Source organism: Pleurodeles waltl, chromosome 7 (assembly GCF_031143425.1).
Source record: "Pleurodeles waltl isolate 20211129_DDA chromosome 7, aPleWal1.hap1.20221129, whole genome shotgun sequence".
NCBI classification, from domain to species: domain Eukaryota; kingdom Metazoa; phylum Chordata; class Amphibia; order Caudata; family Salamandridae; genus Pleurodeles; species Pleurodeles waltl.
Genome location: NC_090446.1, coordinates 173,766,874 through 173,794,525, shown reverse-complemented (window position 1 = coordinate 173,794,525; position 27,652 = coordinate 173,766,874). Strand labels below are relative to the sequence as shown.

General features: G+C 46.1%; 1 protein-coding gene across 1 annotated transcript in view; it reads right to left on the bottom strand.

Moving 5' to 3' along the window:
• The window catches only part of DDX27 (DEAD-box helicase 27), a 240,072-nt gene that overhangs the window by 21,253 nt on the left and 191,167 nt on the right, over positions 1–27,652 (bottom strand). The window contains exon 11 of the mRNA XM_069243478.1: positions 5,549–5,690. Within this exon, the coding sequence (XP_069099579.1) occupies positions 5,549–5,690 (142 nt within the window). The remainder of the gene's footprint in view (positions 1–5,548; positions 5,691–27,652) is intronic.

Below are 27,652 nucleotides of genomic sequence, written 5' to 3'. Positions count from 1 at the left end.
CAGCAGGTAAGTACCCGCGTCATCGGAGGGCAGACCAGGGGGGTTTTGTAGGGCACCGGGGGGGGGGGGGGGGACACAAGTCAGCACAAAAAGTACACCCTCAGCAGGGCAGGGGCGGCCGGGTGCAGTGTGCAAACACGCGTCGGGTTTACAATGGTTTTCAATGAGAGATCAAGGGATCTCTTCAGCGTTGCAGGCAGGCAAGGGGGGGGGGGCTCCTCGGGGTAGCCACCACCTGGGCAAGGGAGAGGGCCTCCTGGGGGTCACTCCTGCACAGGAGTTCCGTTCCTTTAGGTGCTGGGGGCTGCAGGTGCAGGGTCTTTTCCAGCCGTCGGGAAATGGAGTTCAGGCAGTCGCGGTCAGGGGGAGCCTCGGGATTCCCTCTGCAGGCGTCGCTGTGGGGGCTCAGGGGGGACAACTTTGGTTACTCACGGTCTTGGAGTCGCCGGAGGGTCCTCCCTGAGGTGTTGGTTCTCCACCAGTCGAGTCGGGGTCGCCGGGTGCAGTGTTGCAAGTCTCACGCTTCTTGCGGGGAGTTGCAGGGGTCTTTAAATCTGCTCCTTGAAACAAAGTTGCAGTTCTTTTGGAGCAGTGCCGCTGTCCTCGGGAGTTTCTTGTCTTTCTTGAAGCAGGGCAGTCCTCAGAGGATTCAGAGGTCGCTGGTCCCTTGGAAAGCGTCGCTGGAGCAGGTTTCTTTGGAAGGCAGGAGACAGGCCGGTAAGTCTGGGGCCAAAGCAGTTGGTGTCTTCTGTTCTTCCTCTGCAGGGGTTTTTCAGCTCAGCAGTCCTCTTCTTCTTGTTAGTTGCAGGAATCTAAATTCTTAGGTTCAGGGGAGCCCTTAAATACTAAATTTAAGGGTGTGTTTAGGTCTGGGGGGTTAGTAGCCAATGGCTACTAGCCCTGAGGGTGAGTACACCCTCTTTGTGCCTCCTCCAAAGGGGAGGGGGTCACATCCCTAATCCTATTGGGGGAATCCTCCATCTGCAAGATGGAGGATTTCTAAAAGTCAGAGTCACTTCAGCTCAGGACACCTTAGGGGCTGTCCTGACTGGCCAGTGACTCCTCCTTGTTTTTCTCATTATCTCTCCTGGACTTGCCGCCAAAAGTGGGGGCTGTGTCCAGGGGGCGGGCATCTCCACTAGCTGGAGTGCCCTGGGGCATTGTAACACGAAGCTTGAGCCTTTGAAGCTCACTGCTAGGTGTTACAGTTCCTGCAGGGGGGGGGAGGTGTGAAGCACCTCCACCCAGAGCAGGCTTTGTTTCTGTCCTTAGAGAGCACAAAGGCTCTCACCGCATGAGGTCAGAAACTCGTCTCTCAGCAGCAGGCTGGCACAGACCAGTCAGTCCTGCACTGAACAATTGGGTAAAATACAGGGGGTATCTCTAAGATGCCCTCTGTGTGCATTTTTTAATAAATCCAACACTGGAATCAGTGTGGGTTTATTATTCTGAGAAGTTTGATACTAAACTTCCCAGTATTCAGTGTAGCCATTATGGAGCTGTGGAGTTCGTTTTTGACAGACTCCCAGCCCATATACTCTTATGGCTACCCTGCACTTACAATGTCTAAGGTTTTGCTTAGACACTGTAGGGGCATAGTGCTCATGCACATATGCCCTCACCTGTGGTATAGTGCACCCTGCCTTAGGGCTGTAAGGCCTACTAGAGGGGTGACTTACCTATGCCACAGGTAGTGGGAGGTTGGCATGGCACCCTGAGGGGAGTGCCATGTCGACTTAGTCATTTTCTCTCCACCAGCACACACAAGCTGGCAAGCAGTGTGTCTGTGCTGAGTGAGGGGTCCCTAGGGTGGCATAAGACATGCTGCAGCCCTTAGAGACCTTCCCTGGCATCAGGGCCCTTGGTACCAGGGGTACCAGTTACAAGGGACTTACCTAGATGCCAGGGTTGTGCCAATTGTGGAAACAATGGTACATTTTAGGTGAAAGAACACTGGTGCTGGGGCCTGGTTAGCAGGGTCCCAGCACACTTCTCAGTCAAGTCAGCATCAGTATCAGGCAAAAAAGTGGGGGGTAACTGCAACAGGGAGCCATTTCTTTACACTGGGCCATTAGTGAACTGGCCGCTGAACTTTCTAGGGTGTTTGGTGTGTGGCCCCCCCCAGCTAGTGCGTGCCCTGCTATTCTCAAATCTCTGCCACAAGCGGTGGTTCTAGATCTATAAATGTTCTTAACCACCTGACAAACTGAAGGGACTCCTATAATTAACTGGGGCCCTAGCCAACCACTGTCCCTCACTAGAAGTAAAGTGACTGGACTCCAGTCACTACCTTGTGTTACCAAGAGTTTAAAAGTGGCTAGACAACAGGTCACCCTTGAACACCACTGGGGAGGGGCCTGAAAGCACCTACAAGTTATGTTCAAGATAGACCTCTTCATTATTTAAGTGGTGGGCTCTGAGGTATTTTTTAGGACCATGACTGTAGGAAAGGGGACTATTATGTGGTGTGGTTGTGAGACCTCACTACATAATAATGTCACAATCTTCATCAGGTCCAGCCCAGTGAAGATTAGTAGTTCTTTCACAAATCCTTTAGCTCATTTCTGGATCCCTGTGGCACAGAGCGGTCAGGGTTACTCAAAGGAACAAGTGTAGAGTATTTATAAGTACCAAAACAACAGGTAAGAAACATGCCAGTATAAAAATCCAACACCAAATTTATAGAGTATCTTTATCTTAAATTAGGTAACAAAAACAACAAAAATAATTGAGGAAAACAGGATATATAATCTTTTTTATAAGGTAAGTAGAGTCTTTAAAGTTCCAGTAAATCATTGTAATCGGTGTTGCGGTTCCTGACTCAACAAGATTGTATGACCACCAATCCTCATATGGACTGGCCACAATGAGTACCGAGCCAGTAACTGGCATCACTTAGGTCCAGAGAGAAGTTGATCTGTCGAATTCAGGAGTCTCAGATTTCCCATGGGAAATTTCACCAGGATTGTGGTTCCAGTAAGAAGTGGTCCTAATGCTGGGAATACAGCGTGCTGAGAAGGTGCTAAGGATGCTGAAGGCGCTGGAGCTGTGGAAGAGAGGCAATGAGTGTTGATGGGGCCACCCCAGGGTTAAAAAATTGTGGGGGTCATCTTCAGGTCCAGTTGTCACTGGTTGACTGGTTTCCGATTACGAGATGTCCACAGGTGAGTGTCTCTTACTTGCAGGAGGACCAGGGTCAACTCTGATGATGGCCATAGGTCCCACAGACTATGGACACCTCGGGCGGGTCATGACTCGGTCTGCTGGTAGGCACTTCAGCATCACAGCAATGGACATGTGATCTAGGGTAGCTGGATTTTCACAGTGCAGGCTTCTTTCAGCTTTTGTAGCACTTTAGATGCAACAGAAAGTCAGCCAACTGAGTCACCGATTATGTCCTGGCACACGTGGGCAGCTTCTTCACGAGTGGGCACTGCAAACTCAGTCCCCTCTTTCCATGGTACTCAGAATCAGTAGGGCAAGTTTTCTTCAGTCTTCTTTCTAGTCTAGTAGTGATCTGAGGTCTGTGGTTTTTGGATGCCACTTATGCCATATTCTTGTTTGTGGAAGTACATCACCCGCTAGCCAATGGCGCAGTACAAACCTCACTCACAAGGTTACCCATCCCTCTTTACATCACTTCCTGGGGAGCCTGGCAGTCAAACAATACCAGGATACCCCTCTCTCTACTCTAAAGCAAGATGGGCAACAGTAATATTTCTGGTGGCCCAAAACTGAAGTTAGCACTTAGCGCAGTGGCAAATGTAACTCCATGTTAGCCTAAGAGACCACAGCCTTGAAACAGTAAAAACATCAATTTTATGTTTTCACTATCAGGGAATGTTAAACACAAAAAGGCATGCACTTCTTTTTATATTAAGCACTCTTACTGGTTGGTTATCAAGGCCTTACCTAGATTTTGCTTACTAATATTAGAAACGAAGATTGTGACCTGGCAATAGTGTATATTTTGCTATGTCAAGTTTAAAGCTGCTGGACTAGGCTGCACTGGCTGACCTAGTCAGGTTTTCCCTTTTCACTGTAGCGGTGGCACAGATGGATGCTGAAGTACACTAGTGACATTTACCTTACTAGCCTGGGTACCTAATTAGACAATGGTACAAGTACTTTTCGGGTCAGAGTACATGCACTGAGACGTGGAAAGCATGGTCCAGTGTACTAGAGTTGAAAAACCAGCAGCATCAGTCCAAACAAAATAGAGGTCATTTACTACAATGGCCGGTGCACAAGGTGCATTCCTGAGCATATTACTTTGCTAAACAAAAATAAACAGAATCCTGAAACCCACAAAAGCACATCACTACCTATGGTTCTCAATGTGTAAAATCTCAGTAGGGATGGGTTGTCTGGCCCAGCATGTTATAGGCAGTCCTGCATACTGATCAGTAATAGAAGGGTAGAAGTTTTACTTAACCATAAACAAGGCCCTTTCCCTCCTTGCACATTCTAGTGATTGCTATTTACATTAGGACATGACTGCCAGACTTCAGCACCCTGACAAAGTTCAATGCTAAAAAGTTACTCAGTTTGGCTGCCACTGTAATGTGACACCAGTGGTAAATTACATCGGCCATTTAAACTAATAAAAGTTACCCCAGGCTTTTCTAGGAACCCAAGAAAAGGCCTTAATGTCATCTTCAAATTGTTATAGAACTACCGCTCTCCTGTTACTCTTAGAAACCACATTTAGATTTTGGGAAGGCTGGGGATAGAGAGGGTTTGGGTGTGGGCTGGAAGGAGGCAAATTAATATCTATAAAATATGCCAAGCTGCAGAAGTTGCGTTCAGGTAAGTACCTAGCTTTTCTAAAGTATGGGTCTTGTATAGATTAATATTTTTGCCTAGGGGGTGATGATAGAAAAGAGAAATGGGAGCAGCAAATCCCACCTAGAGAACAGAACATGAAAATAGGAATAAAGTGTACATAAATTAAAAAAATAAAGAGTAGGAAAAATATGAAAAGGGGAAAGAGGAGTATAGATGAGTGATATGGTAAAACTTGTGAGAATTAAATGTTATTCTTCTGCAGTCACATTGTCTTTGAATCCTTCTCTACAACACTATTACGAGATTAACATGACATCCAATCCCTCTCCCATGAAGCCCAAGTAATATCTCACTACATTCCTATACATTCAGCTTCAATCCCACGTATCTTACTGTTCCCAGAATCGTCTTGTACCACCTCAATTGACATATTATTGTTTCTGAAGTCACCATTGGCATACTATCCCACCTGAGAGCAGATTTATCACTACTCTGACTGTTTCAAGAATAACAACACCTCTCCTATGAATCAAAGTCTACCATGCTGTTGATATGACCTGCGAGTCACTGCCCCCGACACCCTACTGACTTAGTCTAGTTTTGTCTCTATACAAACTTACAGCACTAAAAAGGATGATGTTCCTACCTAGAACTTATGGACTGCCCATTTCCACTGCTATAAGTTGAAGTGATGTTCACCATCTCCGACTGACATGGTTCAACAAATTAAATCTACAAAATACTAATGTGCATGACTTACCTGACACAATAGCCTCTCTGTCCCCCTCCCTATTGGGGCGGATCCGGATAAACTCCTGACGCAAAAACGGCGCAACATCCGTGTTACTGTTCACAAAAATACGTACTGGGTTCTTCAGGGAAACAGAAGCCAAATCTTTTACCTGTCATATGAAAAATCTAAGATTAGAGCTGCATCAAAAGTTACCTATCAATGTGTGATCACAGATAAATAACAAGTCTGACATGTATGTGAAAATTGTAGGAAACGGGCTCTTTGTATAGTGGATCAAGACAAGGTACACTGTGTAAAGAGTTCAGGCAACGCCCTACTTGTTTATGGAGGCAAAATGACAACACTAAATGTACGAAAGTGACCCTTTTTGACATGGTCACCCCCGCTTTTTGCTGTAAAATTGATGCAATTTAGACTGAAAGTGCACTAGGTTCCTCCTACCTAGGTCCCCTGTGCCAGATCTCTTTCCCTAAAACTGTGCAACTGTTCCCCAATTGGCCATACCTTTGGCACCCCTGTAAGTCCCTCATAAATGGTAACCCTGGTACCTTGGGCATGGGGACCAAAGAGGGTCCTCAAGGGATGCAGCATGTATTGTGCCACCCTCAGCAATCCCTCACCTAGCCCAGGAAGACTGCCATTGCAAGCTGTGTGCCCTGGTGCAGCTGAAAGTGAAAACACAACATGGCACACAGCCTGTTTGCGATGTCCTCTAACACTGCATGCATTTTATGTAAGTTATCCCTAGAGCAAGCCTTAGAGCCCCAAGGTATGGTGCATTATATTAAATGTGAGGACATATCTGTGAAAGCCGGCTATGTCTTTGTTGATTCTCAGACATAGTGAGTGAACAGTGAAGCCATTTTAAGTACATGTGCTGGACATTGATCAGTACGAGTTCCCCAGCTACACAATGGCTTCACTGAAAAAGGGATGACTGATATCAAACATCCCGTATTAATAAACCCTCACTGATGACAATGATGGATTTGTTAATACATGCATCCAGAGGGCACCTGACAGATGACAACATAAAACCTACCCTCTGCCCGAGTGATGGCTGAATAGTTTAAGCTAGCCTGACACCAACAGACAGAGCCTTTGCTCTCGGGCGGACAGGAACAAAGCCTGCTCTGGCAGAGGTGTTAACACACGCCCTCCCAACAGAATGACCTGCAAATCTGCATCCCAAGGAGGGGTCTTCAAAGATGCCACCTGTCCTTGGTATGCAGATTTATGGTATTCATAAATCTCCATCAGTAGGGAGATGCTGACCACTCTGCCCCTGGGCCCTTTGGCACCTGGAAAGGCAGGAAATTTAGTATTCAGAGAGGTGTGTCCACTTCGCAGGTCAGTCGTACCCCTAAGGTGAGCTGCCTGATGTGGACACAACATTAAGAAATCTCCCATCTTGAAGGAGATACCTTTTGACTGTAGACGTCGCATAGCCATGTTACTCCTGCTAGCTAAACTGAGAGTGGCCATACACTGGGGACGGCGCTCTGTCCCCACATTTATCACCTGGCTACACGAAACAACTTATTGTCAGGAACAACTAGATGCATATTGGGATCTAATGCCACCACGTTCCCGACACAGAGAAATGTGGTGTCCCTCTGAGCATACCTACACGTCAGAAACCTGCCCCTTCTACCTGCTGTCAAGGCAGCTGCTGACGCAATACCAATAACAGGGTGAGAAGCCTGGTAGAGTCAAATCACTGAACAGAAACATTAGCATTACATCAAATAAGGGAGCACTTGCTCTGCTCACGTAAATTGCCACTTTTTACACACCATATATCTATGTGTCAGCGATATCTAATACTCATTAAAAAGTAGGACGCTACCGCTTCTAGAAGAATGGCCTGATCTCTGGACCACATGTAGCATGATGTATCCACAGATGCGTTTATTTAAATCTATTGTGTGGCGTTAATCATCTTTGGTAATCTACTGATTACACCTCACCAAGTTTGGTTGTATATGTCTTATGCAAAAAAAGAAAGAAAGAAATACATTTTAAAAAAAACAACCAAAAAACAGAATTCTGCCATTTTGGTGTTTGTAGAATTAGGAACTCTACGACAGGGTTATGCCCTCTTCCCACACAAAGTGGTCATATAGGGGGGTGTAGTGGCCCCAGGGGTAAGTAGCCAATTGGCTACTACCCGACACTCCCCTAAATTTAGTATTTAGGGAGAGCCACTAGCACTGTGAAATCAGATTCCTGCGGACTACAAAAAAGGACTTTCAAGAGCCACGAAATCAAAAACTGAGGAATTAGCAACCGATTTGGCACCAGCCCTGCCGAACTGTCTGCTGTTACCACTGAAGTCCACCAAATTTGTCATGTCCTGCAAGCTGTAGTGCCTCCAAAGCCTAGGAGGACTGCCCGCCTTCAACAAAGACCTAGGATCTTCCGTAGAAAAGCGGAGTTGCTCACCTGCATCTTGCAGGCATCGCAAGAGACCACCTGAGAGGACTCCGGAACGCAAAACCGGACAGCACCACTGCACCCGACCCGCCTAGCCAGAAGTGGGTCACTGGTGCCAGTGTGGTCCCCTGGTCCTCCAGATACAAAGCTCAGGGTATGCCCAGAAGTGGGTCCTGTGCTCCTCATACCACTGGAGTCAAGCTAGCATGGCTGATGAGGGGCGATACGCTGAAACCGGTCCCAAGATGCTTGTTTCCAGTCCAGGGTGGAGGTGGGGAGCAGCCTCAAGGATTTGCATATAGCTGGGTCCAAACTGGAATGGCATGGGTAGCAAAAAAACATTGCACTTAGGCCCAGATCTCTGAACTGGGAGGTGAGCATGTTTGACATTGTTCATCATTCAGTCCATCACTTGTTCTTTCTGCTCAAATACCCACACCTACTTCCCGGGTTGGTTCTCTTGGCTGGCCTCAAGGATTTCGGATACTTTCTCCAGGTACTCAGCCATACTAGAATGTAGGCCAAGAGCATAGTCCACAATGTCTTGCATGGGCTCTTGGAATGGTCTCTCCCAGACTTCCCTCACTAGATACAATGGTCCCCTTACAGGCTGTACAAACAGAAGTTCAAAACAGGAAAACGTACTCCCTGCTGTGGTACTTCTCTGTAAGAAAAAAGCAAGCACAGTAACAGGATATCCCATCTCTTTCTGAGTTTTTCAGGGAGTCCTGCAATTGAACTTCTCAAATAAACCATTTCCTTTTGGGTGTTATCTGGTAGTAAACTTATAAGTCTCTCCACATTCAGCCCACAATGCCTTGAGGTATGCAAACATGAAGTTATTATCTCGGTCGGATAACACATTCTTAGGGAAGCCCGCTCTAGTAAAGATACTGAGTAAGGCCCAAGCAACTGCAGGAGCAGTGGTAGGCCTAAGGGGTATAGCTTCAGGGTACCTGGTGGCATGATCCACTACCACCAGTAGGAATCTGTTCCCCAAGGCAGTTGTAGGGTCTGGGGGACCAACAAGGTTCACCCCTACCCTTTCAAAGGGTATCCTAACCACTGGTCATGGAATTAAGGGGGGCTTTGGGTGGCCACCTGTCTTGCCACTGGCATGACAGGTGACACCGGAGTTACAAAACTCGTTCACTGCCTGGGACATGCCTGGCCAGTTGAAGTGAGAAACTAACCTACTCCAAGTTTTGGTCTGGCCAAGATGCCTAGCTAAGGGGATGCTATGAGCCAAAGTGAGTAGAAACTCTCTAACAAGTACTGCATTCAGGGCCCGAGGTGGCCAGTTGATATGGCCTTGGACCTTGCTCTGTCCCTACCTTAAGTCCAAGTGATTGGTTCCTTAAGACGCTGTACTAAACCTGTATGCAGTATTTGTTTTTCCTCCATAGGTTAACATTGCTGCCTCAGAAAGTGTCGACCTTTGAAACCTGAAAGTATTTCTCTTGCAAAACATACTTACCCGATCGTATTGATTCTGGTGCCTAAATATATAAACTTACATGTTATTTTTATAAATTGGTGTGGCTCTCCTTATTGAGTCATGTGTCTCATTTACTGACTGTGTGCCTATGGTAAATGTCTAACTCTCCTCTCTGATAAGTCTAAGGTTGCTCGACCACACTACTCCGTAAGAGAGCACCTTGGGATTGCCAGAGCAAGCCCCTGTCCACTAGTAAGGGAAACCCATATTTTGCACAGTATACCTGATTTTTGCACACCATAACAGAGCCAGCTTTCTACATTAAATGTTCTCTTCTGTTTTAGTATGGCCGAGCAGTTAAGGCTAATCAGAGAATAGAGCTAAGCATTTACTGTACTCACAAAGCCAATAAATGAGACACACTCAATAATAAATTTGAGACAAATTTAGAAAAATAACAAATTTTTATGTAAATTTTGATAGTAAAAACTTTCTTATCAAGTACCTTTTTCAAATATCGATTTTTACAGGGAAGTAATATTTTCACTTAAATGAGTCTTTACGAAGTAATCCTTTCCTATGGGAAATGGACATATGTTGCATACAGTTGTTTATGTTCAAATTCTGGGAGTCTCTATTGGGACTTAGGGTCGTAAGGGGGCCAAGGTCCAAAGTATCACCAGCAGTTACTCGTTACCTGCCTGTAGAGGTACTGGTCGGGTTGGTGGCTTTGGGCGTTACAATGGTGAAAAAAAAGGTGGTGGCTACCAGGAAACAGGCTGCAGAGGGGGACTTGGGGACAAGTCCACCAGTATCCAACATGGGGCTCGGGTCGCAAGAGTCCTGGGAGCAAGGAAGCACAGGCGATTCTCAGGTAACCAGCTGGAACGCTCGGGTGCAGAGTGGTTTTGCGGTTGTCAGTCTTGCCGGTTGACTGCAAAATCAGGACAGCTGGGTCACTCTTGAGGTGGGTCTCTCTGGTGCTGACATCCGTTGACAGCTGCTCAGTTTCAGTACAGTGGGAGTCCACATTGGACTAACAAGGGCTTGGGTTGTTGCAAGGGGTGTGGTACCCTAGGTATTTGGTGCAATGCGGCTCAGGTTGGTCCTGGTGTCTCCTCAGTTGGTGTGTCGACAGAGCTGACCTTCTGGGGCACAGGTACCTTATCCTGGGCGGCTGCAACGTCAGGCTGGCTGGGGAGCTGCAAGACGATAAAATGGACTCTGCTGCCACAGTGCCTGCGGTCTCGAGGGAGGTAGCTCCTCTATTCTAAGAGAGAATGCTGGCAATTTGTGAAGGGCTGACAGTCTACCAGGGCAGATGCTCAGCTGCAGGACGAGTTGCAGTAACTGTTGCAATGTGGAGACTGTGCAGGCAGGCAGTTGTTTGGTGCCAAAAGAACATAGCAAGTCTTCTGTTGTCACTTTCTCACGGCCCTTTGACTTTTTCTTTTTGATCTGTCAAATCTGAGTTCCTAGCTTCAGGGGTGACTCCTAAATACTCAATTTAGGGGGGGGGGTTAAAGGAATTGACAGGTAGTAGCTAATGGGCTGCTTACCTTTGGGGTGACTTTCCCCCCATATGACCACGTTCTTTGGGAAGTGGGCATAACCCTGACCCAGTGAGCCTAATTCCACCAAAAACCAAGACGGTGGAATTCTAAGTTTCGTGTTAACATCAAGGATCCCTCCTTAGGGGTGGAACTAGCCTGAAAGGGAACACACCTTCTGACTAGCTAATTTCCCTACCTGTCCTGGTGCCAAATGGGCCAGGGGCAGGCTGTGGCATTTCCCCTGTCTAGGGGCAGCCTAAGTCACATTTCAAATGCGGCAGAGGCCTTTGAAGCCTCCTCCCTTAATGTTTTTATAACTAGCCATCCTGCTTGGAGAAGGTGTTATCACCTCTGCACAGACTAGACTTTGTTTCTGACCTCAAAAAGCATGGGCTCTCACCTCCAGGAGGTCAGAAACCCGTGGTGGCAGGCTGGTCAGGACCAGTAAGCAAGTACACTAGTAGTCAGTAGGTTTTCAGGGGGCACTGCTGCACATGGGTGCATGTGTTAATAAATCCATCACTGGAATAGGTGTGGGTTTATTAATATGAGATGTTTGATACCAAACACCTTTTGCTTAAGTGAAGCCATCATGTACCTGGGGAACTTATTACTGCCAGTGACCATCACATGTATTTAAAATTGCTGTCCTGTTCACTTGTAATATCTAAGAATAGACTTAGACATCACAGCGACATAGCTGCTCATGCAGACATCTCCCCACATCTAGTATAATGCACCCTGCCTTAAGGCTGTAAGGCCTGCTGTAGGGGTGACTTACCTATACTGCATACAGTGTCTGTAGGCATGGCACACAGAAGGTGAGTCATATTGTGTTTCACTCTTCTTTGCACAATGTCACGCAGCCTGCAATGGCAGTTCATATGAGTGTGCTGAGAGGACCCTTTGGTAATACATGCTGTAGCCATTAAGGATCTTCTTTAGTACCCCTTGCCCTAGTTACCTGGGGTACCACGTACTAGGAACTTATGGGTGTTCTAAAGGTATTCCCAAACAGGGGAACAAATGTACAGTTTTAGGAAAAAGTTCTGGCACTGAGGACCTGGGTAGCAGGAACCAACTGCACGTCTGTCAAAATTGCATCAACTACCAGGCAAAAGGTGGGGGTGACCATATCAAGAAAGGGCATTTCCTACAACAAGGATACATCCTTTGCTGGCAAGTGTGTCTTTTTAGGGAAGCATTTATTAGAGTTCAGATACAGGCTCTGGTCAGGCTCAGAATCGACAAAGACATAGCACGGGCACATCTGCTCGAGCAGATGTGCCCCGACGTGTAAGGAATGCATCCTGCCTTGGGGCTGTGGGGCCTGCTTTAGGGGGTGAGTTACATATAGTGCATCCAGTGTTAGGGGACGTGGAGCACAGGCTATGTGCCAAGTCATGTTTTCACTTTTAGCTGCACCAAGACACGTAGCCTCAGTGGCAGTCTACATGTGCTAGGTGAGGGGTCCCTGGTGGTGGCACGGTACATGCTGCTGTCCTTGGGGACCCTCTTTGGTATCCATGCCCTGGGCACCAGGGGTACCATTTATTTAAGGGGGCCAAAGGTTTTGCCATTTGTGGAACAGTTGGCAGTTTTGGGGAAGGAGATCTGGCACCGGAGATCTGGTTGGCAGGAGCCCTCTGTACTTTCAGTCAAGTTTGCATTGACTACCTGGCAAAAAGTGGGGGTCACCATGTCAATAATGGCCACTTTCCTAGACTCTCAAGTCCTGGAGGTCCTAAACGAGTCACTAGGAGAGAGAAGTCAGTCTTCCCTTGGTCTGTGTTTAGCCCTGATACCCAGCTAAGAGTTCCTCACTTGTGAATTCAGTCAGCCAAATACCCTGTACATATGGCTTCTTCCTTGCCCCATCCTCTTGTTCATGGTAAGTGGACTCTCTTCATGTGCAACCCTGAGGAGTCCACAAACCTCTCCACTGGTTTATGTCTTTAATTTGCTAAAGTGGGACACTATGGCTATCTGTGCAGTGCACCAATGTAGGGGTACACTATTCGGATAGTAGCGATGACCCTTATTGGCTCACAGAAGTTAAAGTAATAACCCTGAATGCGTTCTTTTGTGGTAGTGTGGGCAAGCAGTGAGCTTGTCAGAGGGTAGTGCTAAGCATTTGTTGAACATACAGAGTCAGTGAATGACACACTCAAAGAAGAAACTCAAAACCAATTTTAGAAAAATAACGATTTTATATTATTTTAGACACCCAAAAATCTTCACAATTAGGAAAGTACTGTTTGAGATATGCCTGTTCACAGTGAGATAAGTATATCACACAAATGCGCATTTACGCAGTAAAGCTTTTCTGGGGAGAAATAAACATGTACTGCATGAACATATGTATCGCTACTATGTCATAACAATAAAATACACACACACTCTTTAAACCTGTTTGACTAAGTATATTTACCCATGGTTCTAGTTATGTATTGTATGTACATATATGTGTGCATATGTGTGTGTATTCATGTGTGTTTGTATGTGTGTATGTGTATATATATATCTATATATCTGTAGGAAGTTGGCTCTGTATGCACTATTTAAAAGTAAGGAATAGTATGCACAGAGTCCAAGGGTTCCCCTTAGAGGTAAGATAGTGGCAAAAAGAGATAATACTAATGCTCTATTTTGTGGTAGTGTGGTCGAGCAGTAGGCTTATCAAAGGAGTAGTGTTAAGCATTTGTTGTACATACACACAGGCAATAAATGAGGAACACACACTCAGAGACAAATCCAGCCAATAGGTTTTGTTATAGAAAAATATCTTTTCTTAGTTTATTTTAAGAACCACAGGTTCAAATTCTACATGTAATATCTCATTTGAAAGGTATTGCAGGTAAGTACTTTAGGAACTTTGAACCATTACATTAGCATGTATACTTTACATAAAACACAATAAGCTGTTTTAAAAGTGGACACAGTGCAATTTTCACAGTTCCTGGGGAGGTAAGTTTTTGTTAGTTTTTGTCAGGTAAGTAAATCACTTACAAGTCTCAGGTTTGGGTCCAAGGTAGCCCACCGTTGGGGGTTCAGAGCAACCCCAAAGTTACCACACCAGCAGCTCAGGGCCGGTCAGGTGCAGAGGTCAAAGAGGTACCCAAAACGCATAGGCTTCAATGGAGAGGAGGGGGGTGCCCCGGTTCCGGTCTGCCAGCAGGTAAGTACCCGCGTCTTCGGAGGGCAGACCAGGGGGGTTTTGTAGGGCACCGGGGGGACACAAGTTCACACAAAAAGTACACCCTCAGCGGCACTGGGGCGGCCGGGTGCAGTGTAGAAACAAGCGTCGGGTTTCCAATGGTTTCTTATGAGAGATCAAGGGATCTCTTCAGCGTTGCAGGCAGGCAAGGGGGGGGGGGGGGGCTCCTCGGGGTAGCCACCACCTGGGCAAGGGAGAGGGCCTCCTGGGGGTCACTCCTGCACAGGAGTTCCGTTTCTTTAGGTGCTGGGGGCTGCGGGTGCAGGGTCTTTTCCAGCCGTCGGGAAATGGAGTTCAGGCAGTCGCGGTCAGGGGGAGCCTCGGGATTCCCTCTGCAGGTGTCGCTGTGGGGGCTCAGGGGGGACAACTTTGGTTACTCACGGACTCGGAGTCGCTGGAGGGTCCTTCCTGAGGTGTTGGTTCTCCACCAGTCGAGTCGGGGTCGCCGGGTGCAGTGTTGCAAGTCTCACGCTTCTTGCGGGGAGTTGCAGGGATCTTTAAATCTGCTCCTTGAAACAAAATCGCAGTTCTTTTGGAGCAGTGCCGCTGTCCTCAGGAGTTTCTTGGTCTCTTGGAAGCAGGACAGTCCTCTGAGGATTCAGAGGTCGCTGGTCCTGGAGAAAGCGTCGCTGGAGCAGGGTTCTTTAGAAGGTAGGAGACAAGCCGGTAGGACTGGGGCCAAAGCAGTTGGTGTCTTCTTTCTTCTTCTGCAGGGGTTTTCAGCTCAGCAGTCTTCTTCTTCGGTAAGTTGCAGGAATCTAAATTCTTAGGTTCAGGGGAGCCCTTAAATACTAAATTTAAGGGCGTGTTTAGGTCTGGGGGGTTAGTAGCCAATGGCTACTAGCCCTGAGGGAGGGTACACCCTCTTTGTGCCTCCTCCCAAGGGGAGGGGGTCACATTCCTATCCCTATTGGGGGAATCCTCCATCTGCAAGATGGAGGATTTCTAAAAGTTGGAGTCACTTCAGCTCAGGACACCTTAGGGGCTGTCCTGACTGGCCAGTGACTCCTCCTTGTTTTTCTCATTATTTTCTCCGGCCTTGCCGCCAAAAGTGGGGGCCGTGGCCGGAGGGGGCGGGCAACTCCACTAGCTGGAGTGTCCTGCGGTGCTGGCACAAAGGGGTGAGCCTTTGAGGCTCACCGCCAGGTGTGACAGCTCCTGCCTGGGGGAGGTGTTAGCATCTCCACCCATTGCAGGCTTTGTTACTGGCCTCAGAGTGACAAAGGCACTCTCCCCATGGGGCCAGCAACATGTCTCTAGTGTGGCAGGCTGCTGGAACCAGTCAGCCTACACAGATAGTTGGTTAAGGTTTCAGGGGGCACCTCTAAGGTGCCCTCTGGGGTGTATTTTACAATAAAATGTACACTGGTATCAGTGTGCATTTATTGTGCTGAGAAGTTTGATACCAAACTTCCCAGTTTTCAGTGTAGCCATTATGGTGCTGTGGAGTTCGTGTATGACAGACTCCCAGACCATATACTCTTATGGCTACCCTGCACTTACAATGTCTAAGGTATTGCTTAGACACTGTAGGGGCACAGTGCTCATGCACTGGTGCCCTCACCTATGGTATAGTGCACCCTGCCTTAGGGCTGTAAGGCCTGCTAGAGGGGTGACTTATCTATACCTGCATAGGCAGTGAGAGGCTGGCATGGCACCCTGAGGGGAGTGCCATGTCGACTTACTCGTTTTGTTCTCACCAGCACACACAAGCTGGCAAGCAGGGTGTCTGTGCTGAGTGAGGGGTCTCCAGGGTGGCATAAGATATGCTGCAGCCCTTAGAGACCTTCCTTGGCATCAGGGCCCTTGGTACCAGGGGTACCATTTACAAGGGACTTATCTGGATGCCAGGGTGTGCCAATTGTGGATACAAAAGTACAGGTTTAGGGAAAGAACACTGGTGCTGGGGCCTGGTTAGCAGGCCTCAGCACACTTTCAATTCAAAACATAGCATCAGCAAAGGCAAAAAGTCAGGGGGTAACCATGCCAAGGAGGCATTTCCTTACAATATCTATATATATATATATATATCTCTCTATATATCCATCTATATCTATATATATCTATATGGAAAATGTCACTTACCCAGTGTACATCTGTTCATGGCATTAGTCGCTGCAGATTCACATGCTGTGCACATCCCGCCATCTGGTGTTGGGCTTGGAGTGTTACAAGTTGTTTTTCTTCGAAGAAGTCTTTTCGAGTCACGAGACCGAGGGACTCCTCCCATTTTGACTCCATTGCGAATGGGCGTCGACTCCATCTTAGATTGTTTTCCCCGCAGAGGGTGAGGTAGGAGTTGTGTATGCTAGTAATAGTGCCCATGCAATGGAGTGAATGCGTATGTACATAATGAAGTTTAAAGTAATATATTTACAAATGTTTAAGATCTACTTCTGAACGGCTACAGGCTCCCGGGGAGGCGGGTGGGCGCATGTGAATCTGCAGCGACTAATGCCACGAACAGATGTACACTGGGTAAGTGACATTTTCTGTTCGATGGCATGTGTAGCTGCAGATACACATGCTGTGCATAGACTAATAAGCAGTTATCTCCCCAAAAGCGGTGGTTCAGCCTGTAGGAGTTGAAGTAGTTTGAAATAATGTTCTTAGTACAGCTTGACAGTTGCTTGTTGTGCAGTTAACACATCTACACAGTAGTGCTTGGTAAATGTATGAGGCGTAGACCATGTTGCTGCCTTACATATTTCGTTCATTGGAATATTTCCTAGAAAGGCCATGGTAGCACCTTTCTTTCTGGTTGAGTGTGCCTTTGGTGTAATAGGCAGTTCTCTTTTAGCTTTAAGATAGCAGGTTTGAATGCACTTAACTATCCATCTAGCAATGCCTTGTTTTGAAATTGGATTTCCTGTATGAGGTTTTTGAAAGGCGATAGTTGTTTTGTCTTTCGAATTAGTTTTGTTCTGTCAATGTAGTACATTAGTGCTCTTTTGATGTCTAATGTATGTAGTGCTCTTTCAGCTACAGAAACTGGCTGTGGGAAGAACATTGGTAATTCTACCGTTTGATTCAAGTGGAACGGTGAGATTACTTTTGGTAAAAATTTAGGATTGGTCCGTAGAACAACTTTATTTTTGTGTATTTGAATAAATGGTTCTTGAATGGTAAATGCTTGAATTTCACTCACTCTTCTTAGAGATGTGATGGCAATTAAAAATGCAACTTTCCACGTTAAGTATTGCATTTCACAAGAGTGCATGGGCTCAAAAGGTGGACCCATGAGTCGTGTTAAGAAAATGTTGAGGTTCCATGAAGGAACCGGTGGTGTTCTTGGTGGTATAATTCTCTTTAGGCCTTCCATGAACGCTTTTATGACTGGTATCCTAAATAATGAAGTTGAGTGCGTAATTTGCAGGTAAGCTGAAATTGCCGTAAGATGTATTTTAATGGAAGAGAAAGCTAGTTTAGATTTCTGCAAATGTAGTAAGTATCCTACTATCTCTTTTGCAGATGCGTGTAAAGGTTGAATTTGATTATTATGGCAGTAATAAACAAATCTTTTCCACTTATTTGCATAACAGTGTCTAGTGGTAGGTTTTCTAGCCTGTTTTATGACCTCCATACATTCCTGTGTGAGGTCTAAGTGCCCGAATTCTAGGATTTCAGGAGCCAAATTGCTAGATTCAGCGATGCTGGATTTGGATGTCTGATCTGTTGTTTGTGTTGTGTTAACAGATCTGGTCTGTTTGGCAGTTTGATATGAGGTACTACTGAAAGGTCTAGTAGTGTTGTGTACCAAGGTTGCCTTGCCCATGTTGGTGCTATTAGTATGAGTTTGAGTTTGTTTTGACTCAACTTGTTTACTAGATATGGAAGAAGTGGGAGAGGGGGAAAAGCGTACGCAAATATCCCTGACCAGTTCATCCATAGTGCATTGCCCTGAGACTGATGTTGTGGGTACCTGGATGCGAAGTTTTGGCATTTTGAGTTTTTCTTTTGTTGCAAATAGATCTATTTGTGGCGTTCCCCACATTCTGAAGTAAGTGTTCAGTATTTGGGGGTGAATTTCCCATTCGTGGATCTGTTGGTGATCCCGAGAGAGATTGTCTGCTAACTGATTCTGAATCCCTGGAATAAATTGTGCTATTAGGCAAATGTGGTCGTGAATCGCCCAATGCCATATTTTTTGTGTTAGGAGACACAACTGTGTCGAGTGTGTTCCTCCCTGTTTGTTTAGGTAATACATTGTTGTCATGTTGTCTGTTTTGACAAGAGTGTATTTGTGGGTTATTATGGGTTGAAATGCTTTCAGAGCTAGAAATACCGCTAACAGTTCTAAGTGGTTTATATGAAACTGTTTTTGCTGAATGTCCCATTGTCCTTGGCTGCTGTGCTGATTGAGGTGTGCTCCCCACCCTGTCATGGATGCATCTGTCGTTATTGCGTATTGTGGCACTGGGTCTTGAAAAGGCCGCCCTTGGTTTAAATTTATACTGTTCCACCATTGAAGCGAGATGTATGTTTGGCGGTCTATCAACACCAGATCTAGAAGTTTACCCTGTGCCTGTGACCACTGTGATGCTAGGCACTGTTGTAAGGGCCGCATGTGCAACCTTGCGTTTGGGACAATGGCTATGCATGAGGACATCATGCCTAGGAGTTTCATTACTAATTTGACCTGTATCTTTTGGTTTGGCTACATGGCTTGTATGACATTTTGGAATGTTTGGACTCTTTGTGGACTTGGAGTGGCAATTCCTTTTACTGTGTTGATTGTTGCTCCTAGGTATTGCTGTGTTTGACACGGCAGAAGGTGTGACTTTGAGTAATTGATTGAGAAACCTAGTTTGTGTAGGGTTTCTATGACGTAATTTGTGTGTTGTGAACACTGTTTTTGCGTGTTGGTTTTGATTAACCAATCGTCTAGGTACGGGAACACATGTATTTGCTGCCTTCTGATATGTGCAGCTACTACTGCTAGACATTTTGTAAAAACTCTTGGCGCAGTTGTTATTCCGAATGGCAACACTTTGAATTGGTAATGTATCCCTTGGAATACAAACCTTAGGTACTTCCTGTGTGAAGAATGTATTGGTATATAGAAATATGCATCCTTTAGATCCAGTGTTGTCATGTAGTCTTGTTGTTTGAGCAGTGGGATTGCTTCTTGTAATGTAACCATGTGAAAATGGTCTGATTTGATGTATGTATTTAATATTCTGAGATCTAGTATAGGTCTTAGTGTTTTGTCTTTTTTGGGTATCAGAAAGTACAGTGAGTAAACTCCTGTGTTTAGTTCTTGTTTTGGTATTAATTCTATTGCTTCTTTTTGGAGCAATGCTTGAACTTCTAATCCTAGAAGATTTATATGTTGTTTCGACATACTGTGTATTTTCGGTGGGACTGTTGGAGGGAATTTGCGAAATTCTATGCAATAACCATGCTGGATAATTGCTAGTACCCAAGTATCTGTTGTTATCTCCTCACAATGTTTGTAAAATTGGCTTAATCTTCCCCCCACAGGTGTTATGTGATGGGGATGTGTGACTTGTGAGTCACTGCTTATTTTGAGGACTTTTGGGGCTTTGGAATTTTCCTCTACTTCTTTGGAATTGTCCCCCTCTATATTGCCCCCGAAAACTTCCCCGCTGATATTGGCTTTGGTAAGTGGGCCTTGTTTGTGATGTTGTGGTTTCTGTAGGTTGTCCTCGAAACCCTCCCCTAAAAGGTGTTTTGCGAAAGGTGCCTCTGCTCTGCGGGGAGTAGAGCGCGCCCATGGCTTTTGCCGTATCAGTGTCTTTTTTGAGTTTCTCAATAGCAGTGTCGACTTCCGGCCCAAACATCTGCTGTTCATTAAATGGCATATTTAGCACGGCTTGTTGAATTTCCGGCTTGAAACCTGACGTGCGGAGCCATGCGTGCTTTCTTATTGTTATTGCAGTATTTACTGTCCTTGCAGCCGTATCTGCTGCATCCATTGAAGACCGTATCTGATTATTAGAGATACTTTGTCCTTCTTCCACCACTTGTGCTCTTTTTTGGAACTCCTTGGGTAAGTGTTCTATCAAATGTTGCATCTCATCCCAGTGAGCTCTGTCATATCTTGCCAAAAGCGCTTGTGAATTGGCAATGCGCCATTGGTTTGTTGCTTGTGCTGCAACCCTTTTGCCCGCAGCATCAAATTTGCGGCTCTCTTTGTCTGGAGGTTGTGCGTCTCCTGAGGTATGAGAGTTTGCTCTCTTACGAGCTGCCCCGACAACTACTGAGTCTGGAGTTAACTGCGTTGTAATATAAACAGGATCTGTTGGCGGTGGCTTGTACTTTTTCTCCACCCTTGGAGTTATGGCTCGGCCTTTAACAGGATCCTGAAAGATTTGTTTTGAATGTTTTAGCATTCCTGGGAGCATAGGTAGTCTTTGGTACTGGCTATGAGTGGAGGTTAGCGTGTTAAACAAGAAGTCATCCTCAATTGGTTCTGAATGCAAGGTGACGTTATGGAAAGCAGCTGCCCTTGCGATCACCTGTGTGTAAGATGTACTGTCCTCAGGAGGGGACGGCCTGGTAGGGTACGAGTCTGGGCTGTTGTCTGATACTGGAGCATCGTAAAGGTCCCATGCATCGGGATCATCTTGACTCATGGCAGTATGAGTCGGTGAGTGCATCAGTGGAGGAGTTGCTACTGGTGATGTGTGCACTGATGGTGGTGGAGTTGTTTTCTTTGCCACCTTTGCCTGTGGCTTCTTGTCCTTTTCGTGAAAGGCAAGTTTTCTTTTTGTTTTAATTGGAGGAAGAGTGGTTATCTTCCCTGTGTCTTGATGAATGTGGAGCCTTCTTTGAGTATAGTCTGGCTCTACAGCTTGAAGTTCCTCTCCAAATCTATGTTTTTTCATTTGTGAGGCTAATCCTTGTTCCTCTGTATAGGAACCTGTTCTCGGCTCCGAGGCTGGATGTTTCGGAACCAAAACTTTTTCGGAGGTCTTTTTTAGGCGCTGAAGAAACCTTTGTAATTTTCGGCGTGGTGGTGTCTCGGTGCCGAATTTGTTCGGTGCCGCTGTCACGGTGCCGAGATTTCTCAGAGCCGATGTCTCGGGTCCGAGATTGCTGTGTGGCGGTATCTCGACCGGAGTCGGATGACTTCGACACCAGCATGCCCTTTTTCGGTGCCTTGGCTCGGTCACTGCTTTTTTGGGTTAAGCCATGGCCTGTTTGCGGTGGCGTCCCCTGGGCTTTAGCGCTTTTCTCGTGAGTTTTTGTTTTCGATGTCTTACTCACGGTTTTCGGCGTTTCCTCGGGATCGATCTCCTCAGAGTCCGACTCCTGGGTGGAGAATGTTTCTTCCTCCTCCTCGAAACGCTCTTGTCCTGTCGGCGCCGACGCCATTTGCAGTCTTCTTGCTCTTCGGTCCCAGAGTGTCTTCCTGGACCGAAACGCTCGACAGGCCTCACAAGTATCCTCCTTGTGTTCTGGTGACAAACACAAGTTACAGACCAGATGTTGATCTGTATATGGATACTTGTTATGGCATTCTGGACAGAAGCGGAATGGGGTCCGTTCCATCAGCCTTGAAGAGACACGTGGCCAGGCCGACCAGGCCCCGACGGGGATGGAAGAAAACCCCGAAGGGCCACCGGAGCTCTTCTTAATTCGGTGTCGATCTGCTGGCTGTAACTAACCCGATACCGAACGCAAACAATACCGACGATTTTTCCGAGATTCTAACTAACTTTCCGACCCGAAACACGGAGCGAAAAGGAACACGTCCGAACCGGATGGGTGAAAAAAAAACAATCTAAGATGGAGTCGACGCCCATGCGCAATGGAGTCGAAATGGGAGGAGTCCCTCGGTCTCGTGACTCGAAAAGACTTCTTCGAAGAAAAACAACTTGTAACACTCCGAGCCCAACACCAGATGGCGGGATGTGCACAGCATGTGTATCTGCAGCTACACATGCCATCGAACATATATATATATATCTATAGATATATATATATATCTATATATATCTATATATATAAAATGTCACTTACCCAGTGAACATCTGTTCGTGGCATGAGACGCTGCAGATTCACATGCTGTGCATTAGCCTATAGGAGTTGAAGTTGTTTGAAATAATGTTCGTAATACAGCCTGTCCTACTGTGGCTTGTTGTGTTGTTAACACATCTACACAGTAATGTTTTGTGAATGTATGAGGCGTAGACCATGTGGCTGCCTTACAATTTCTGTCATAGGTATATTCCCTAAAAAAGCCCTTGTGGCACCTTTCCTAGTGGAATGCGCCTTTGGTGTAATAGGTAGATCCCTTTTTGCTTTAATATAGCAGGTTTGAATACATTTCACTATCCATCTGGCAATGCCTTGCTTGGATATAGGATTCCCTGCATGAGGCTTTTGGAAGGCTACAAATAATTGTTTTGTTTTGTTTTGCGAAACTGTTTTGTTCTGTCAATGTAATACATTAGGCTCTTTCTGCTACCGAGTCTGGTTGTGGAAAAACGACTGGGAGTTCCACTGTTTGATTTAGGTGGAATGGTGATATAACTTTTGGTAACATTTTTGGATTTGTACGGAGAACCACTTTATGTTTATGTATTTGTATAAAGGGTTCTTGTATAGTAAATGCTTATATTTCGCTTACTCTTCTAAGAGATGTGATAGCTATCAGGAAGGCTACCATTTCACAAGAGTGCATGGGTTCAAATGGTGGTCCCATGAGTCGTGTTAATACAATATTGAGGTTCCACGAAGGGACTGGTGGTGTTCTCGGGGGTATGATTCTTTTTAATCCTGCCATAAATGCTTTGATGACTGAGATTCGAAAGAGCGAAGTTGAATGTTTAATCTGCAGATAGGCAGATATTGCTGTGAGATGTATTTTAATAGAAGAGAATGCTAGGTCAGATTTTTCTAAGTGTAATAAGTAACTTACAATGTTTTTTGCGGAAGCATGTAGTGGTTGAATTTTATTATTGTGGCAGTAGTAAAGAAATCTTTTCCATTTGTTTGCATAACAATGTCTTGTAGTAGGTTTCCTAGCTTGTTTAATGACCTCCATTCATTCTTGTGTAAGGTCTAAGGGGGTCATTCCGACCCTGGCGGTAAATACCGCCAGGGCCGGGGACCGCAGGAGCACCGCCAATAGGCTGGCGGTGCTCCCTTGGGCATTCTGACCGCGGCGGTTCGGCCGCGGTCAGAACAGCAAAACCGACGGTCTCCCGCCGTTTTTCCGCTGCCCTGGGAATCCCCGCCATCCTGTTCCTGGCGGTTCCGCCCGCCAGGAACAGGATGGTGGTGAGGGGTGTTGTGGGGCCCCTGGGGGCCCCTGCAGTGCCCATGCCAATGGCATGGGCACTGCAGGGGCCCCCGTAAGAGGGCCCCACTTTGTATTTCAGTGTCTGCATTGCAGACACTGAAATACGCGACGGGTGCCACTGCACCCGTCGCACATCCTCCACTCCGCCGGCTCCATTCGGAGCCGGCATCCTCATGGAGGGCTGTTTCCCACTGGGCTGGCGGGTGGTCTTTTGGCGGTCGCCCACCAGCCCAGTGGGAAACCCAGAATGACCGCCGCGGTCTTTTGACCGCAGTACGGTCTTCTGGCGGTTCCCTCCAGGCGGGCGGCTCCCGCCGCCCGCCGGGGTCAGAATGACCCCCTAAGTGTCCAAATTCTAAGACTTCAGGAGCCAGATTGCTAGATTGAGCGATCCTGGATTTGGGTGCCTGATCTGTTGTTTGTGTTGGGTTAACAGATCTGGTCTGTTTGGTAATTTGACATGAGGTACCACTGATAGATCCAGCAGTGTTGTGTTCCACGGTTGGCGAGCCCAGGTTGGTGCTATGAGTGTTAGTTTGAGTCTGTTTTGACTCAGTTTGTTTACCAAATAAGGAATGAGTGGGAGAGGGGGAAAAGCGTAAGCAAATATCCCTGACCAACTCATCCATAAGGCATTGCCCTTGGACAGAGGGTGCGGGTACCTGGACGCAAAGTTTTTGGCATTTTGCGTTTTCTTTTGTTGCGAATAGGTCTATTTTTGGTGTTCCCCAGCGTAGAAAGTAATCTTGTAGGATCTGGGGATTAATCTTCCATTCGTGTGTTTGTTGATGATCTCGACTGAGATTGTCGGCTAACTGGTTTTGAATCCCTGGGATGTATTGTGCTATTAGGCAAATGTGATTGTGAATTGCCCAATGCCAAATCTTTTGTGCTAAGAGACACAGTTGCGACGAGTGTGTCCCTCCTTGCTTGCTGAGGTAATACATTGTCGTCATGTTGTCTGTTTTGACAAGAATGTGTTTGTGGGCCATCAGTGGTTGAAATGCTTTTAATGCTAGAAACACTGCCAACAGTTCTAAATGATTTATGTGCAGTTGTTTTTGTTGAACGTCCCCTTGTCCCTGTATACTGTGCTGGTTGAGGTGTGCTCCCCACCCTATCATGGACGCATCTGTTGTGATCACGTATTGAGGCACTGGGTCTTGGAATGTCCGCCCTTGGTTTAAATTTATAGGGTTCCACCATTGGAGCGAGAAGTGTGTCTGGCGATCTATCAACACTAGATCTTGGAGTTGACCCTGTGCTTGTGTCCATTGTGTTGCTAGGCACTGTTGTAAGGGCCGCATGTGTAGTCTTGCATTTGGGACAATGGCTATGCATGAAGACATCATGCCTAGAAGTTGCATTACAAACTTCACCTGGTAGTGTTGGTTTCGCTGCATGTTTATTATATTCTGGAAGGCTTGTACTCTTTGTGGACTTGGAGTGGCAATCACCTTTTGTGTGTCGAGTGTTGCTCCCAAGTATTGTTGTATTTGGGATAGTTGTAGATGTGATTTTTGGTAATTTATAGAGAACCCTAGTTTGCGTAGAGTTTCTATAACGTATTGTGTGTGAAGAAGACACTGTTGTTGAGTGCTGGTTTTTATTAACCAATCGTCTAAGTATGGGAATACGTGCATGTGCTGTCTCCTTATATGAGCGGCTACTACTGCAAGGTATTTTGTGAATACCCTTGGGGCTGTTGTTATCCCAAATGGTAACACCTTGAATTGGTAATGCACGCCCTGTATTACAAACCTTAAGTATTTCCTGTGAGAAGGATGTATGGGTATGTGGAAATATGCATCCTTGAGATCTAACGTTGACATGTAGTCTTGTTTTTTTGAGCAAGGGAATCACGTCTTGAAGTGTTACCATGTGGAAGTGATCTGATTTTGTCGCGTGGGCTCTCATTATCCTAAATGAGACTACTGGATTTCTAGGCAGCAGGATCGATAACGGTGTGGGGGACTGAGTCTGACCCACGTGTAAGGAACTCTGTCACCCTAAATCCGGTTGTTGCTCCGGCTAACTAGCAGTGCCTCATTTCTCCCACGGGGAAGAAATGATTGGGCAGCCGAGCGCATGACATCTTTGGAACTTCTCAGGGAAGTCGTGGTCACTCAGATCCAAACCAACTCTCTCATTCACAATATGGTCTCATATACAAATGACAAAGACAGTATAAGTTTTATATAATGTTTTAATAAAACAACTGTATTTTAGATATTAAGGCGTGAGCCGCAATAACCAGAACAATACAACATAGTAGGATGGATATAGTAACCAGGAGAGTAAAACATAGAAATAAAGCTATCATAATTCCTAACCGTTTCTACTCTCCCTCTGCTTGTTCTATTTAGAGCACAGCATGTTAAGCTTTCAGCTTGCCTTTCTGTATCACTAGGGAGACGGATACACTCATACCTGAGCAAAGGCCTGTGATCTTGGTTCAGCATCTGCAACGAGGCAGTCAGCGTCAAGTTGTGGTTCCCTGGTATGAATCTCCTTCTTGCGTGTACTGGGATAAGGAAGTGATTTTATAACTAACATGTCAGCGAGATCACAAAATGTCCCTACGCAGGAATGCAGAGTCTAAACTCTTACCACATCTATCGGCAATGTACCAGACTGTATCGTTGACTGAAGCACAGAGTAAATATGTTATGGAGAACTCTAGTGCAGAGTAGGCAAAACAGTGTGATATGAATAAAAAACAACACCGTAGAACTGGCTATTTGAAAAATAACAGTACGGAGCCTAATAAAAAGCATGTAGAGCAAAGTGCACAGAGGCTCTAAGCTATTAGCAAATGAATAAAATATATTCAGGGCAAAATGCACAAAGGCCTAAAGCCTGAAGCTAAAGCGCAATGAATACGTAAAACTAACCACACTACACCCTCCCCTTGTCGGTAGCAAGTGGTTCCAATAACATAAAAGGATGCCCTAAATATAAACAATATCTAAAACAAGTATTTCGACAAGGTGAGAAGACAATAAAGTCATAAATTTAGGTAACTTGTGAGCACAACCAAATTCAAGATAGTGTCAATTTTGTAAAAATCCAATCATCAGACAGAAGCAATAGAACGTAGGAGTTCCTCCACCTCGATATATGTCAATATCGGAAGATCCACGCCACAAAGGAACCATGGAGCAGGTGTGATCCAAAGCCCCAAAACCACTCAGGGCGGCACCCCGTGCAGGGCCTATGAAAGAGACAATACCATCTTCCTCCAGGAAGGGAATCTCATAAACTGCCTCACGAAGCAAGCACATCCGTAGTGCACAAGTCTGGGAATGAGCCCTCATCGGGAACATCAACAGATCAGTATCGACCATTGGAGGGCGCTGCAATGAGAGACAGAGAGCCAGTACATGTTCAAACGAGCACCAAAGTCATCGAAACACGGGTTGCACACAATCCAAAACCGGTCTGAATGACAGAGACCAGTCGCACTCCAAATGTCCCAGGAGTGTTGCTCCAAAATGCCGCATCATGCGTTCACGACACAGCTGCGCTGATGGGAGCAGCAGTACAGGATCTCGTCGTGACGGGACAGCCATTGCGAAAAAATAGCAATAACAGCAAGACTCCAGCCAATAAAGCCAAAGTAATCGGGAAACCCCCAAAAATGCTTCCGAAAATAGAATGTATAGCCGAAGGTATCAAACCGAATATGGAAGAGAAGGTATTAGCAAAACCAACACCAACGACTTTGAAAAAATGTGCAATACCAGCAGTGCTGGATGCATTAAATATACGTCCCACAAGTTCACCGAAGTGAGTCGGAAAGTTAGTATTCAAAAGGGACTGTATCTCCGCCGATGACCTTGCCACCTGAAGTGCGTAGGTCTCGCTAGCAGATGTAAGGGCCACATGCTTTTGAAACAATAAAGCTTTTAGCCGACTCAACTTGTCGAAATCAACCTTGGAAGTAGCAATATGAGGCCAGATGTCCGCTACCTCCCTAATTTGAGTGGGGGGAAACAACACATTCCCGCAGCACGTAACGGCCTTGTTGACAACGACGATGTAAACTATTCCGGCACGCATGCCACAGCAGCGTTCGCTGTTAAGAACAATGTAACTGCCGTTAGAAAGCACCTGGAAAGTGTTTTTAATAACCGGGACTGGAACTCCCTTCAGATAACAAGCTAAGTTAGCAATCGAAGCGTTACACGCC